Genomic DNA, 17,309 nt, shown 5'->3' with positions numbered 1-17,309 from the left:
ACGGCTCGATCAAAATCCTCTGTAAATGGACCGAGAATATACATGGTAATAGAGCTGAATGCCAACAGGAAGTTCAACACTGACCCACAGCATCTGACGGGGTGCTTTCGTTTCATTACACCTTACAGAACTTCTCTGCTGTTAATCTTATAGTTCTACTGGTGGTGTGACATGTCCAGCTACCAGACCTGCCATTAGGAATGGTCCTGGTGTAGATAGAGGTTAACACTGCCTTCCTGTCAATAGAAATGGTCCTGGTGTAGATAGAATATTTTCCGGTCTGTTTTCATCTCTATTGCTCTCCTTTCTTAATATCTCAAATTAAAAAGCTTTTTTCCCCACCTGCTGTATCAGCACTTTTGATCCGCTCCCTTTTTCCCCCACCTGCTGTATCAGCACTTTTGATCCTCTCCCTTTTTCCCCCACCTGCTGTATCAGCACTTTTAATCCGCTCCCTTTTTCCCCCACCTGCTGTGTCAGCACTTTTGATCCGCTCCCTTTTTCCCCCACCTGCTGTATCAGCACTTTTGATCCGCTCCCTTTTTCCCCCACCTGCTGTATCAGCACTTTTGATCCGCTCCCTTTTTCCCCCACCTGCTGTATCAGCACTTTTGATCCGCTCCCTTTTTCCCCCACCTGCTGTATCAGCACTTTTGATCCGCTCCCTTTTTCCCCCACCTGCTGTATCAGCACTTTTGATCCGCTCCCTTTTCCCCCACCTGCTGTATCAGCACTTTTGATCCGCTCCCTTTTTTCCCCACCTGCTGTATCAGCACTTTTGATCCGCTCCCTTTTTCCCCCACCTGCTGTATCAGCATTTTTGATCCGCTCCCTTTTTTCCCCACCTGCTGTATCAGCACTTTTTATCCGCTCCCTTTTCCCCCACCTGCTGTATCAGCACTTTTGATCCGCTCCCTTTTTAACTGGAATGTAAGATCTGATTTCCTTTCCCTTCTCTCTTTCTATCTGTTCTATCATGCCCCTCCCCCCCCATATCCAAGAGGCCCGGCAGAGTTTGAGAGAAACGGGAGGTTGGAGAGCTCAAGGTGAGATGAGATGCCTAAAGTCCTCTGTGTTTACTTCCATCTCACCCACAACTCCATGTATTTTTTATTAAATATTTTTATTTAATCTTTATTTAGCTGTACAGTCAACCCAGCCCTCTGCTTAGACACGCTGGGTCTCCATTCCAGGCGAGCCTATGGATTTGAGGCCTATCTGGATCAGATAGATTACTCTTATCTCTTCAGCTACACATGGTGCTGAAGGTGTACACTGTTTTATCTGTGTAGACATACTGTCATACAGGCTTCCATAGGACCTTTATTACTCAAAGTAGACTTTCTCACCTGCAGTGTGGATAGGAGTCCAGCAGAGGACAACTCTGACTCTCCCTACATTTTTCACTCACTTTTTTTCTCGCTGACACGTGACATGTGATGAAACTCGCGGTAATGGCAACAGATTAGAATTTTAGTCCATGGCATTACCTTGTCCATTTAGAACTGTTCTGGTTGAATATAATGCTCTTTACCATGTGTTGTAATTGTTTTGAGTAGTTGAGAATGTAAATATCGTCTGCCTTGCCTGCATGCAGAACTGAAGTCTGCATTATTTTGTGCCTGTGTCGCTAGATGTAATGTGAAATTGCATTGTTTTGTGTGTTTGCTGCATGACTGCCTGTTGAAAGAACAAAAGAGCGCCCCCGCATGGAGGTGGGGTGTAAATGCATGAATGATGTTAAAATGACTTGAGAATCTGCCAGCACTGACTCCTTGTGTTGTGACTCTGATGTTGTACCATGTAAGATCTTCACAGGTAGACATGTCTGAACAGGGTGACCCAGTACACACACTCACCCTCCATCCCCCACCCACACTCACCCTCCATCCCCCACTCACCCTCCATCTCCCATTACCACATCTCTAACTAACTCTCCTCTTTCCCCTGTCCTCTGTGCTCACCTCCTCTCTATCCCCTCCTCTCCCCTTCTCTCCTCTTCCCACTGGCAGTCGCAACATGTCAGGTGATCAGAAGGAGGACCAGCAGCAGCTCCAGCAGCATCCTCAGCCCCCTCACGGCCAACACCCCAAGGACACCAAGCCGCGCTCCCTCCGCTTCACCTGGAGCATGAAGACCACGTCGTCCATGGAGCCCCACGACATGATGCGCGAGATCCGCAAGGTGCTGGACGCCAACAACTGCGACTACGAGCAGCGCGAGCGTTTCCTGCTGCTGTGCGTGCACGGAGACGGCCACGCCGAGAGCCTGGTCCAGTGGGAGATGGAGGTGTGCAAGCTGCCGCGCCTCTCGCTCAACGGTGTGCGCTTCAAGCGGATCTCGGGCACGTCCATCGCCTTCAAGAACATAGCGTCCAAAATTGCCAACGAACTCAAATTGTAGGTCCTCCTAGGGATATGGGGGGGGGGGGGAGTATTTACCACGCAGGTAAAATATTGCGGTTCAAAATTGACTAAAGCAACGTAACGTGGGGAAAGAAAGCATTTTGAAATGGACTTGAGTCAAGTCGAATCTGAACGAGCTGTACAGTCGTTATAAAAAAATAAAAAAACTTAAGTAGCAGATCTACGGATTTCCTCCGAGACACTTACAAAGTATGTATTGAAAACGATGTATAGCTTTAGGCAATAATTTCCTGTGTCTTTGGAGCATTATCCTTATTATTATTATTATTATTATTATTATTATTGATGATGATGTAACAGGTGGTCTTGAGCTGTCGGGAACGTTGGTCTGACATTGACATGTTCTTTGGGTCTTGTTTTATTGATGAATGCACTATTGCATTGTCTCCTTTGTGGCTCTGGAAAATACCTCTCAAATGGGAGTTTAAACTCATACAAGGGAGGGAGAGAAGTGGAGGAGGAACACAACTGACCCCCTCCCGCTGTTACGAGTACCCAGAATTCCTCTTGCAAGGAGAATATGGCTGCCAGATATGACTGGTTGGATAGCCTTGCTAATATGGCTGCCAGATATGACTGGTTGGAATAGTTAGGCTTGCTAATAGGGCTGCCAAATATGACTGGTTGGATAGCCTAGCTAATTGCACAACAAGTGACTGTATTATTGTTAGCACTGTCAAAGAGATTTTGACAGTCAATTGCGCTCTCTCCCATTTACTTAACCAACCTCTACACATACACACAGACTTCCATTCTATGATTTGAAGCCGTTGATCATCAGTGTTAATCTGTGTGGTTACAGTATAAATGCAATGTATGGACTCAGCTGGTCAAGCCCCTGCTGTATGGGGTCACCCACCCCAGAGAGCAGGGGCTGGAGGAGGCCGGTGCCGTGACAACGCACTTTGGCAGACCCCTGCTTCAAAACAGGGGAATGTTGCCAAGTATCATGGGACTTTGATTCATTTGCTACAAAAAAAAAGTATTCACAGAAATAGGGAAGATTTTCCTTCCTGGCGTATATGAATATTTAGTGTTTTTTCCTTTGATGGTTTTTTTTTTTTTTTTTTTTTTTACGGTTCTCTTCTCAGATGTTACTGAAATGCCCCCCGCTATCTGGTCCCGCCCACCCGGGCCCACGGGCTGAGTCAGATGCAGTCGGCCATTCCTGGAACACAAAAGTTCAAAGTTCAACCATGGCTGTTTTCAGGCCTCCAGTATTCACTCCCATCCTCATATAAACATTGGCACTATTAGATTTTTTTTTCTGGAATGTAAATAATGTACCTCAGTTTGGCAACAGCTGTACAATGATATACTTCCCCTTTTCTGTTGTGTTATGAGACGGGAGCTGTGGAATTAACGTTAACTCATTCGTCCCTGGGTAAGGTTAACCAGTGTCTCCATTAAAACACCTTAAAAAATGACCAGCCTCTGTCTGCCTGAGTTTATTTTCAACTTCAACTGTTGTGGATTCTATTCCCGCGTGGGAAACCTAACGTGAATGCATGTTGACTCTACAAGTCACTTTCTAAATATAACCGTCTGAAGTATTCTCTCTTGCAAAATAGATGTTATGACAATAAAACAAACCTTTTTATATATACAGTATATCCATATTTGTCTCTATTGCAGAAAGTACCTTCGTTGTTACTCACTAGACATCACTGACACGGAAAAGGCATTAAAGCTACATGGGACTCGAAATATAATGCCTACTGCTCTCAGCTTTCAGTGATCTGGATAATCATGTCTCAAATCTACTGTACTGTAGATCTATACTGCACAAAAATATATAAACGCAATATCTAACAATTTAAACGATTTTACTGAGTTACAGTTCATGTAAGGAAATCAGTAAATTGAAATACATTCCTTAGAACCTAATCTATGGATTTCACATGACTGGGCAGGTACGCAGCCCTGGGTGGTCCTGGGAGGGCATAGGCCAACCCACTGGGGAGCCAGGCCCAGCCAATCAGAATGAGTTTTTCCCCACAAAAGGGCTTTATTACAGACAGACAGAAATACTCCTCAGTTGTCCGGGTGGCTGGTCTCAGATGATCTCGCAGGTGAAGAAGCCAGATGTGGAGGTCTTGGGCTGGAATGGTTACACGTGATTCACACTGCCAAATTCTCTAAACGACCGTGGAGGTGGCATATGGTAGAGAAACTAACATTGAATTATCTGGCAACAGCTCTGGTGGACATTCCTGCAGTCAGCATGCCAATTACACACTTCCTCAAAACTTGAAACATCTGTGGCATTGTGTTGTGTGACAACTGCACATTTTAACGTGACATTTTTGTCCCCAGCACAAGGTGAACCTGTGTAATGATCATGCTGTTAAATCGGCTTCTTGATATGCCACATCTGTCAGGTAGATCGATTATCTTGGCAAAGGGGAAATGCTCACTATCTGGGATGTAAACACATTTGTGCACAACATTTGATTGAAATAATCTTTTTTGTGCGTATGGAAAATTTCGTGCATCTGTTATTTCATCTCATTAAACATGGGACCATATGTTTTGTTCAGTATGTGTGACTCTTTTATTTATTTAGATCAGTATTCAAGGGCAAAACTCTGTATGGTAGGTCTCTGGCCCTGTCTGACTGATGATAGGTCTCTGACAGTGTTTACACAGGAAGCCTCATTCTGATATTTTGCCCAATTAGTGGGGAAAAAGCATAGTTGTCCGTGTTCTAGCATGGCTCTAGTGAAGTGTGTCCATGTCCCCTTTTATAGTTAATTACTTTTTTCTGTGGCGGCAGGTAGCCGAGTGGTGGGCCAGTAACCGAAAGGTTGCTGGATCGAATCCCCGAGCTGACAAGATAAAAATCTGTCGTTCTGCCCCTGAACAAGGCAGTTAACACCCTGTTCCCCGGTAGGCTGTCATTGTAATAAGAATTTGTTCTTAACTGACTTTCCTCGTTAAAGGTAAAATATAAGGGTTCCTTCTATCGTTGAGTGAAATGTGCTCACACTACCACGCCTACCTGTTATGTTAATGAACCGGTGTCTTAATTCTTTGGCTACAGCTAGCGGTCTGAGTGGGAAGGTAGTGTTGACTTCTCCTCAGGGATTCGATCCAGCAACCTACCGGTTACACTAACCACTCGGCTACCTGCCGCCACAGAAAAAAGTATTGAACTATAAAAGGGGACATGGAAACAACTTTTTTTCCCACTAATTGGGCAAAATATCAGAATGGGACCACTAGATGTCACTGTATGACAGGGGTCTCCAACTGGACCTGAAGAGCTGGCGCTCTATTCAATCACATCTGCAAAGCTGAGCTGTCAAATCCACAAGTTGCTCCTGGCATTATACCTGAAGTGGATATTGCCATTGGCTGCACTGAGAAATCCCATGCAGCCTTGTTTACAAGTTTGAAAACTGGAATGTGAGACAGGTGTGGCTTCCTGATGAGCAATGAGCAGCTGCTCATCAATTTGACAGCAGCAAGGTTATACCTTCGACACTGCCAAAACAGCTATATGGGTGTCCTCTATCACTGGTTAATATTTGATCTGATTCAATCTCGGCCAAACGTTCCTTTTTCCCCCCCTAAAACTACACAGCTGAGTAGTTCTAGGGCAAAAACCAAATGTGCACCCCTTGGGATCCTGATCTAGGCTTAGTGGTCCAGACTGTCCAAAGGCAATTCATTTGTGTGAAGCAATGTATAGACTACAAAAGCCAAGATCTTTGAACTCGTCTGAGGACAAATTTGAGGAAATTACACTGGCAGTGTACAGACCATGAGGTTCATGTGCATCTAATCAATGGATACCAGTGAAATCTTGAGCACAAGAGTGCTGGCGTCCGGGACTAATAACGAGCTTAAGTAACAAGCGTCAGTTCAAACCAAGCAGTGACACTACCGCTTTTTGAAAAGCTAACGGATGGGGCTGAAGGACTGACCATTCATGATATCTAAATTGTGTAACTGTTGAGGCTAGACAGTTTTATATATTTGGGGTTCTGATGGGGTATGACAGTTGAATTACACTCATGAGGAATTAGTAAATGCTGGTCAAGAAGCAATTGGTATATTCAAATTTAGCAATCATTGCCGTGTTTAGGAATGAGAAAAGGAATACTGTACAAAGAGTCATACCATTGTGCTGTACTGCATAAGTCTATTGAATCAAGACCTGGGTTCAAGCGTTTGCGAGAGCCTGCCTGGATGCCATATGGGTAGGATTTACAGTTTGACTACTCTATTGGTCAATGGAGAAAGGCAAGCTCAATCAAGCTGAGCGCATTTGAAAATATTTTGTGATGTGAGCCTCCAAACAAGTCTCTTGCTCAAAAAACATAACACCCAACAAGCACATTCCATGGGGCAAAGATAATTTTATTTCAAGTTAAGATCCATCCAATATTTTGCAACAAGACAGCATTTGAGATACAAAATCCTTCATCACACAGATGGAAGACTCGTCTAACTTTTTAGTGCCACTAAACGCATTGGGCGGAGTGTATTTCCTTGATGTAGTTAAGATTATTGTTTTTTGAGACAAGGGGGAGATATTGGTGAGAGGGAGAGATAAGAGAAGAGGTCATAAGGTTCTAGAGTGAACACGTTCACTTCTGGTCGGGCATCAGGTCGTCGAAGGACTGGCCGCCCTCTAGACGCTTCTCCATCTCGACGAGGGTCTTGACGCCGTCGACAACCATCTGCACCAGCTCCACCTCAGAGAAGCCCAGACGATCGGCGTTGGAGATGTCGAAGACGCCACCTACTGCTGCAGTGTCCACGCCGCCTGAGGAGGAAGAACCGAAATGTACACGTTCAGTACCAAAGACAATGATGGATAAGACGAAGTGCCAGGCCAAACCTGGTCCTGGAGAACCACTGGGCATGCAGGTTGTAGGGCATGAGGAGCAGCTACTTAGCCGAAACACAACTAGGGCTGGAACGTAGCTCCCCAGGAGCGTAGTCAGACTAGACAATACTCCGGGATACACTGGACGCTCACTTAAAGTAAATAACTGCGAGACAGCATTCCCCCCCCCCTTTACAGTCCCTAAACGAGTTGAGGGGGGGGTTATATGTACGTACCTGTGCCACGCTTCTGCAGCCTCAACCTCTTGAGGATCTCACCAAACTTCTCGTGCTTGCTGACGCTGGGCAGCTTGACGTGCACGCCGGCGCGCAGCCCTGTGCCCAGGTTGGAGGGACAGGTGAGCACGTAACCCAGGTGCTCGTTCCACATGAACTCATGACCCTTGTCCTTGAACAGGCTCTCGATCTGTAGGGGTCAGGGCGAAGACTGACTTATGTGGCACCATTGTGTTGAGAAAGCAACTGCAGTGTAGGGGACTTTCTAGTTAGATTTTTTTTTTAAGTTACATCCTTTTTGGGACAGTTAAATTTTGCACTACATTTTAAGTAGACTCCTAAATGGAATGAACCCCAAAACGGTGGTGTGCTATAAACATTTCTTTGAATGTTAGGTGTCGTTCAATGTTATATAATTGTGTGTCTTTGACATCCTTGAGTTGCACGTCACACACCTTTGTGAGGCCTGTGCAGAAACGGTGGAACACCTCCTTCATGTTGCCGCCCTTCTGCATAGAGATGACCCGTAGATGGTCTTCCTCGTTCACCCACACCAGGAAGGTCTTGCCATCGTTGTGCCTGTCAAAAAAAACATTGGTTCACCGTCAGTTGGAAGGAGAGACCGTTAACCATTACGATCAGGTTAATTCTCACTGAAGGCTCCCTCCAGTTGGTACACTGGTGTAGGGTGAAGTTGTACATAGACACTGATCGTGGGTATAAATATTTTTTTTTCCCCACTACTGGTTAAGGTTAGGATGGAGGAGTGGAGCTGATCATAGATCTGTACCTCGGGGAAACTTTACACCCGAGCTTCCTTTAATTCACCACAGAGAACAAACTTTGTATCACCATTTGGGAAAATTCCTCAGTCTTTTGAGTATGGAATGTGGATTGAAATGTTCCAAAATGGAGCCTACTGTGACAACACCATTGAAGCGGTCAGCTAACTACCCTCCATTTTATCTACCACCATGAGAGAAAGGAAGCCATTTTAGACAGGAGGTAAACTAGAAAACTGCATGGAGAAAACTCTAGGGCTGGAGCAGGGGGGGGGGGCACACACCAGATGCCCCTGCCATCGGGCCAGTCTCGGCCCATCCCGGAAGCCAGCAGCAGGGGGAAACAGGTTTGTCGAACAGGAAGTGGTCATCGATCAGCTGTTGCTGCTCGTCGTCTGTCATGTTCTTCAGGGCGTAATACTGGCCATTGAGGTCCCCATCCAGTGATGCTAGACCTGAAAAAAACATGCTAATATCAGTAAAACTACTTTGACTACTTCTCATGTAGGCTTCCTTGTCACCAACTAAAGCAAACTGCAAATTTGTAAGAATTAGACAAATCAAGCAGTCATTTGTGCACATTTGTCAATGATTCCATGATATAAAACACAGAATAATAAATCTCAACCAATGCCAGTCAGCAGCAAGCCAGTTAAAGTGGTAGAATTTCAATAGGAGGATTAAACTGGAGTTCCACTTGGTGCTGCCAGGGGGCAGCTGTGGCACACAAACAAGGTCCTGCAGCGTGACTCAAGGAATTGGAGGAGAGGGGCTCGGTTACGTACTTTCGATGGCCATGTTCTCAATGGCGCGTCGCTCCCCACGGCTGCAGTGTGGGGGGAGGCAGAAGCCACGAACGCTCCTACCAGTTCTCACTCTAGAGCTCAGGACGTAGTTGGGGTCCAGGTCATCCCCACCCTAACAAAACAATGGCAAGAGCCGCATTAGCATGAAAGCTAACAGGTATACATTTGATATTGACTGTATAAACCAGGATTGGGGTACAGGGTGTTTTGAAAATAGTGGGTCATGGACAGTTTGACCAATATGGATTTCATCTTGGTTTCCTGAATAGTGCTGACTACAGTCTGACATGGACACAGAGGCCTTCCCTTGGAGTTTGTAGGGGCCTACGTGGTGAGTCAAGTTGTGCAAGTGTGGAGACTGAGGCGAAGGTTGAATCCAAACTCACCCCCTTCCCCTCAGCTCTCCAGTTGCACATTCACATGTGCCTCTGCCAAAAGCTGAGGGAGGGAAAATGATCAATGGTGTAGGGGCTAATTAGACCGTCAGATAACCACCGACTGAGCCAAGCGACTGAGCCAGCAAGGCTGCAGAGCGAAGTGCTACCCCGACAGTTGCAATATGTTTGGAGTTTGTAACAGATGAAAGAATTCCCAAATTAAATATTTAACTGTTCCTGAGGTTTGTTTATACATTGTAAAAATGACAGGAGGGATTTGTACATTTGAATTTCAGGCACGTTTACTATTGAAGAGTGGAACGTGAATTGCATCATTCAAGTCACGTGACCCGAAGTTAATGGGTTTATTGATCCCCTCGCCACTCTGGAAGTCACCCTCTGAGTTTAGTCTGCAACACATGACAGAGGGCCCTCCAAGGAAGTTGGTAAGGGGTGTTTTGGGATTCACCGTGAGAGTGTGTGATGATTCGGCGTGGTGTGAATGTGTATTCTTACCACAAGGTTGTCTGGGTTCAGGTCGGTCTTGTGTTTATCTGAGGGCTTGTATCCACCGTGGCGATCTTCGATGACGGGGTCCAGCAGCTCCTTGAACACCTCGTACGTCTCCTCGTCTCCGGCCACACAGCCCACTGTCATGATGAAGGGGTGGCCTGAAATAGAATAGGGAGGGGGGGAAGAAAAGGGTGAAACTGGGCCTTCGGACACAAAATGACAATGCAAAGAGTCACATCAACCCCAAGTGACGATTTCACTGACGAAAATGCAGTTGCATTGGTTTTGACAGCGTTTATATAAAATGGTCAGTTGTGCTTGCAGTCACAGTTCTTAGTTCCAAAATAACTGTCGCCACCCTCCTGTTAGAATAGCAATCTACAGTGAAGCCAATGGGCATTACTACACAGTGCTGATATTCATAATTCATTTATGAAGACCAATAAGGTTGCATAACGGTACTCATCTTCAGCTGTTTAATGCTTAGTTACGCTCTTATCCCCTTGTACAGCATCCAGTGTATCAAATATAAGGCCTACGTAGGGTTCTTGGCCCACCAAGTTGTCAATAAGCAATTTATAAAAACACTATTTTAATTAACTACCTTTTTCATCAGCATGCTAGTCTAGCTAATGCTAAACCTCCGAAAGCAACTCAACACTAGGGGTCTCATTTTTCATCGAATTCAATTTAGCAGCAGCTTTAGCAGCAGCTAGCTTAGCATGCTGACAAAACAGCTAGTTTAATTAAAATAGTTTATAAAATGCAGAAACTTTCAACTGTAAATGGCTTAGGGAAACTTAATATAAAGTGTTACCAGGAAAACTGTTGAAGTTATCCCACATAAAAGACATATCCCAATATAATCAAGGTTTGAAATGATGTTTGTCTAAATACTATCCATTTTGGGCTTCTTGCAGTTAATTGGCAGTGTACTAATTAGTTATTTTCAAGCCCCCCCCCCGTCCAGTCTCAAAATATGATCAGCCTGCGGCTGAATGTAATTGGTCCCTGGACTACATGATAATTCAGGGTTTAAAGAGACATGACTCTACAACCTTGGAATCGAGGGGAATAAAAGACAAGGGCTCAACCATGTCTGTAAGGTCACTTGCTCAGCAATGGTTTGATGTAGACTAATGGCTTTGACCTTGCTCAGCGAAGGTTGTTGGTGAAGCTGCTGTAATAAATTGTTAAAATAAAATAGGCCTAATGCAGGTATACTTCCATTAGGAAATTAGAAAGGCAATCTGCAGTGGTGCAGCCATTTTCTGTAACTTTCATTATTGAAAGTAACTTAATTCCTCATGAGCTTAGTTCAACCATCTTACCCAATCAGAAACATAAATATAAGCTTGTTTTATGTAAACACGTACTGTAAAGCTTCAAGACGTGTTTAAAAACAATTTTTTTTTAAGTTTACCAAAACAGGGACAGGAAAAACGCTTTATTGTTTCAACTGCTACTACTAGACAGGGCAAAATAATTACGCTTTCCTTTTACGGGCCATTGCATTAGTGGCCACAGACCATGCCTTTGGCAACAAAATCACCTTTTCAACAGCAGAGGTTTTGCATAAGGTACATGATTGACATTGCAGCATCCAAGGGTGGATGAGTGGGCGGGCTATAAATACCGCCCTCCCATTTTCTACTGCACTTCACATCGAAACTGCACGACAGACGTCTTGAGACAAAAGTCGATAAAAAAACTGTTATTTACCTGGGTTATCAACCCCAGTTTGAATGACATCATCCACTGTAAATCCACTTGGAGTTTCTTTGTCCCGCAAGTTGGCGTACATCTCTGGAGTGAGCACCTTGGCCATGTGGTTGTTATGCTGGCTCAGGTCGGGGTACTCCTGCTCCGCGGAGTAGTTCATCTTCAGCTTGTTGTGGGTGTTACCGAAAGGCATGATTTTTCACCTGTGAGCAAGGATGAACAATGTAATGTCAGTGGACGAAATAGCCTACCCGGACAATGAAATCACTTAGTTTAACGCTGCAATATAGAACTTTTTGGGCGACCCGAGATAGAGACTTGCTTTTCTCGTTGAACGCTCGTCTAAACCGTAGGTCTGACCTACGTGCGCTATTTATAGGCTTCCCGTTCTTAATAAAATATGCAAAAATGAAACCTTTGTAAACCAGCTTCAAAAAGGTTTAATGAAAATATATTTCACAGCGGTTTTGATAGGTGCAATGATTGCTTGTTTTGTCAAACTGAAATTAGGTGGACTGAGTTTAGGCAACCAGGTAATTGCAGCGCAATTACCTTTAGTAAAAACGTTGAAGACTTTATACTGCATGAATTTTAGTTCAGCTAGTAATTTGACATTTTGCAGTAGCTTGGTGGTAGTTGAACTAAATTAAAATCTTGGTAGTGTTTTCAGTAGTTCTCTTTTTTACATGTACTGGTTTCGTTAACTACTGGAACTACAAACTCTTCCTGGGAAACTAAATGGGTGAAGCAAGCATTTCTTATCAGGCTAAAATGCACATTCTATTAACAGAATGTGAACTTTTCTTGCAAATTGTAGTCTGACACTTCAGATTTAAATGTATTACTTTTTTTTAAAGTAACTTTAGTTAAACTTTTTTATTAAGGGTAGCTTTCCACTGCTTGAATAGACGTTCCACTTCATTTCAATTCAATTGGGTTGAACTAATGTGGAAGAGATGTCCAGTGGGTTTAGTGTAGCGTAACTTCTTCCAGTGTGACGTAATTGGTCGTTTGGTAAACTATATTTTCAAAGTAGCTTCCTCAACACTGACGGATTGATGCACTCGTAAAACACTCGGTGCAAAGAAGTAACAAAAAAAGCCAACCACTTGCATCCCCTTTCCTCATCATCCGAGATGGTATCCAGGCAAACTACCCTCCGTGCCCAGATCTAGCAACTGTTCATTTCCCTAGAATGTCAAATCTACAATAAATATAATGGATGGATTAAAATGCATGCAGTCAACCATGTTTTAATCCAAATATGTAGGTTACAGTGGACCTTGGATGGAAGCCATCGACCGAATGCGTAATGCGCAGCACCAGATAATAAGACCTTGCAGATAGAAGATGCTGCAAGGTCGTTCGTTGTCGACTTAAACTGCTACCGCAAACGGAAAATACAACCCTTGTATACAAGACTGAGGCAATTTTATCCAGGATATAATTTTACAGTTCGATAAAAATATATTTACATTTTTTTTGTATTCATGCGAAACCAAATCACTGACGTCTCCAAATGTCAAGGGTGAACGCGCTTTACTGATATGTTGTCTACAATATCCAAGTCTTTGTTCAAACAAAATTATTCTCTTTTTGCCTTTGTCATCATATTTAAATACATGTATTAAATACAAAGCACATTCGACGCGCTATAACAACGGCACACATATGACATTCTTATACATAGCTGTATTTCTACACATCAACAAAAATATCTATCCTACCTTAGGACGTTTTTCTTTGGGAAAGACACAAAATCCCTTTCGACAAGGAACGATCACACCAACGCTTATACTGGTGTCCAGAACTAAGCCGCTTTGCAAGGTTTTATATGCCACAGGAGCTCTCTTCTGATTGGTTACTATTTAGAGTCCCATTCATTCTATTGGAGAAGGAATAACGCAATTGCATATAGCGACAGTGCTGCAATTTAACATCCGAAGACCTCTCAGGTCACGTGGTGCTTTCCTTGACAGCTCTCTTGATTGACAGCAGTTGGAGAGACTTGTATGGTAGCAGTGTCTACATAAAATGTATCCGCATTGGAAAGGATATTGATATGCTCCAAGTAAGCCTGAATGTCTCCATACACAGAACAACAAGCACTGCCTTTCTCATGTAGCAATGCCATAAACACTACATGACCAAAAGTATGTGGACACCTGCTTGTCGAAAATCTCATTCCAAAAACATGGGCATTAATATGGAGTTGGTCCCCCCTTTGCTGCTATTAACAGTCTCCACTCTTTTGGGAAGGCTTTCCACTAGATGTTGGAACATTGCTGCAGGGACTTGCTTCCATTCAGCCACAAGAGCATTCGTGAGGTCGGGCACTGATGTTGGGTGATTAGGCCTGGCTCGCAGTTGGCGTTCCAATTTATCACAAAGGTGTTAGATGGGGTTGAGGACAGGGCTCTGTGCAGGCCAGTTAAGTTCTTCCACACCGATCTCGAACAATTTCTGTATGGACCTTTGTGCACGGGGCATTGTCATGCTGAAACAAACTGACTTGTTGGAAAGGTGACATCCTATGACAGTGCCACATTGAAAGTCACTGAGCTCTTTAGTAAGGCAATTCTATTTCCAATGTTTGTCTATGGAGATTGCACGGCTGTGTGCTCGATTTTATACACCTGCCAGCAATGGGTGTGGCTGTAATAGCAGAATTCACTCATTTGAAGGTGTGTCCACATACTTGTGTAGTGTTAGGGCAAAAACCAAAACATGCACCCAGGGCGGGCCCCAGGACAGAGTTTGGGAGACCCTGGCCTATAGATACTTAAGAAAAATGTCCGGCTATTTCAAGGGGGGTGGGGGGGGTATTGTTGTTCTTGATGATGATTATGATAATATTTAGTAGGTTATTGATAGATATTATTAATTATTTTATATTTTCATATTCCAGTTTGTGCTTTTGTGTGGCTCGTTTGAGATTACATTTTTAGCATGCTAGCAAATACCCATAGACTTCCAGTCATTGCGCGAATGCAAGTTAGCGATTGCTCTAGAGCTTGTTAGCAACTTCCTTCAAACTGCACGCAGAGACATAAAAATGGTATCCCCAATTTCATCTGACTCTGGGGAAGTAGACATAGGGCCTCATTGCCAAAATCCCAAAGTCTCCCTCGAACAACGTGTGTGGGTAGGCCTATGATAAAAATGCTCAACTGAGGTAACACATTAGAGTTGATGCTGCACAGTTGCCTTCCCCTGAAGGGAGCATTTCAATGAGGCCTAAATATAACATCATGTTGATGTCTGCGTGGAGATTTTCATTAAGATGAGTCTCTGAAGTTCCTGCCTACTGGTGTATTGTGCTCTCCATTTATCTGAGACAGCAACAATCCAGAAAGACTCAGCATCACTGAAGTAATTCAACAAGAATCCATAGAGCCCTCTTTATATTCATTATCCTGTTCAATTGTGGTTTATGTTGTTGTCGTTGTGTTTGAATCTCCAAATGAGTAGTGATTGTTTTCTGACATCATCGTTGGAGTGCCGTGCCGCCGTTTCTGCTGGCCTTTTGTCCAGCTAAATGGCCAAACAGATGAACTACGCATCTGACTGAACGTGATCAAACTCTGGGGGCGCTATATCATTTTTGGATAAAAAGACGTGCCCGTTTTAAGCGCAATATTTTGTCACAAAAAGATGCTTGACTATGCATATAATTGGTAGCTTTGGAAAGAAAACACTCTGACGTGTCCAGAACTGCAAAGATATTCTCTGTGCGTGCCCTAGAACGTGAGCTACAGGCAAAACCAAGATGAGACGGCATCCAGGAAATGAGCAGGATTTTTGAGGCTCCGTTTTCCATTGTCTCCTTATATGGCTGTGAATGCGAGAGGAACGAGCCTGCCCTTTCTGTCGTTTCCCCAAGGTGTCTGCAGCATTGTGACGTATTTGTAGGCATATCATTGGAAAATTGACCATAAGAGACCACATTTACCAGGTGTCCGCCCGGTGTCCTGCGCCGAAATTGGTGCGCAAAACTCAGCTGCAAGTATTTTTCCATGGAATTTAGAGAAGAAAGCAGGCTTCCACGAATGATATATCAATGAAGAGATATGTGAAAAAACACCTTGAGGATTGATTCCAAACAACGTTTGCCATGTTTCGGTCGATATTATGGAGTTAATTCGGAAAAAGTTTGACGTTGTAGGTGACTGAATTTTCGGTTCGTTTCGGTAGCCAAATGTGATGTACAAAACGGAGCGATTTCTCCTACACAAAGACGCTTTCAGGAAAAACTGCACATTTGCTATGTAACTGAGAGTCTCCTCATTGAAAACATCCGAAGCTCTTCAAAGGTAAATTATTTTATTTATTTGGTTATCTGGTTTTTGTGAAAATGTTGCGTGCTAAATGCTACTCAAAATGCTAAGCTAGCTTAGCATACTCTTACACAAATTAGTGAATTGCTATGGTTCAAAAGCATATTTTGAAAATCTGAGATGTCAATGTTGTTAAGAAAAGGCTAAGCTTGAGAGTAGGCGCATTATTTTCATTTTATTTGCGATTTTCAGAAATCGTTAACGTTGCGTTATGCTAATGAGCCTGAGGCTTTAGTCACGATCCCGGATCCGGGATGGGGAGTTTCAAGAGGTTCATCAGTAGTTCCATAATGGTTAATGAAGTTGTTATCAATCATTCAACTGACTGCAGTACTACAATACTCATGTGACCACACCTGTTTACCTGTCAACTTAGAGGGAAATTTCACCACGGCTCTATTTTATTGTATATGCCCATTAATATGTTATTAACATATCATATGTGTCAGACAAATGTAAAAAAAAATCCACTACACACAAATACGAGAGTTTCGGCATCTCTCGGGAAGAAACGGGCCATCTACATTTGCTGGTCGTAAGCCAAATATCCAGAATTCATAGCAATTTCAGGACGTAGTACCGCCCTGGTGTAGGTGGATCCAGTTGATGGAGAAATATCAAAATGTCTGTGCTTGTAGCCAGCACATTCAGCCGGAGGATTTTGAAACAGACTTGAAGTCTCAACTGATGGGGTTGCCAGGTCATCGAACGTTGAAAAGTGATGCTATTCCATCAATTTTTCCTTGTGCTTCAAAGAGATAGCTAGCTAACTACATTTGTTTATCTACACCTAAATATAACTAGCTACCTTTAATAATACACTGGCTAGACATTCCAAAGATAATCTGGCGATGTGATTTGGAAATTTGCAAGATAACCTTTGCTTCGTTAGGTTACGTTAGTTAACCCCAAGCTAGCTAACTATCTAACGCAGAGACCATGTGTTCTATTTAGTCTGATACTGACTCTGTGTTCTATTTAGAGTCTGATACTGACTGTGTGTTCTACTTAGAGTCTGATACTGACTGTGTTCTATTTAGTCTGATACTGACTGTGTGTTCTATTTAGAGTCTGATACTGACTATGTGTTCTATTTAGAGTCTGATACTGACTATGTGTTCTACTTAGAGTCTGATACTGACTGTGTTCTATTTAGAGTCTGATACTGACTGTGTTCTATTTAGAGTCTGATACTGACTATGTGTTCTATTTAGAGTCTGATACTGACTATGTGTTCTACTTAGAGTCTGATACTGACTGTGTTCTATTTAGA

At 43.5% G+C, this 17,309-nt stretch overlaps 1 protein-coding gene and 1 pseudogene across 10 annotated transcripts in view; one reads left to right on the top strand and one right to left on the bottom strand.

Moving 5' to 3' along the window:
- LOC135506208 (MAP/microtubule affinity-regulating kinase 3-like) overlaps positions 1 to 3,853 on the top strand; it is a 114,476-nt gene extending 110,623 nt beyond the window's left edge. For 6 of the 10 annotated variants that reach the window (XM_064925716.1, XM_064925715.1, XM_064925713.1 and 3 more), the window contains 2 exons: positions 1,002 to 1,046; positions 2,013 to 3,853. In XM_064925716.1, coding sequence (XP_064781788.1) covers positions 1,002 to 1,046; positions 2,013 to 2,403 — 436 coding nt within the window. In that variant the 3' untranslated portion in view covers positions 2,404 to 3,853. The remainder of the gene's footprint in view (positions 1 to 1,001; positions 1,047 to 2,012) is intronic. The other 4 variants (XM_064925717.1, XM_064925719.1, XM_064925714.1 and 1 more) reach the window with 1 other exon arrangement.
- Positions 3,854 to 6,770: 2,917 nt separating this feature from the next.
- LOC135506207 (creatine kinase B-type-like) lies at positions 6,771 to 13,530 on the bottom strand (annotated as a pseudogene).
- Between the last annotated feature and the right edge of the window lie 3,779 nt (positions 13,531 to 17,309).

Source organism: Oncorhynchus masou, chromosome 19, assembly GCF_036934945.1.
Source record: "Oncorhynchus masou masou isolate Uvic2021 chromosome 19, UVic_Omas_1.1, whole genome shotgun sequence".
Taxonomy (NCBI): domain Eukaryota; kingdom Metazoa; phylum Chordata; class Actinopteri; order Salmoniformes; family Salmonidae; genus Oncorhynchus; species Oncorhynchus masou.
Note: the sequence above shows the minus strand (reverse complement) of the source record. Positions and strands in the feature narration are given on the sequence as shown.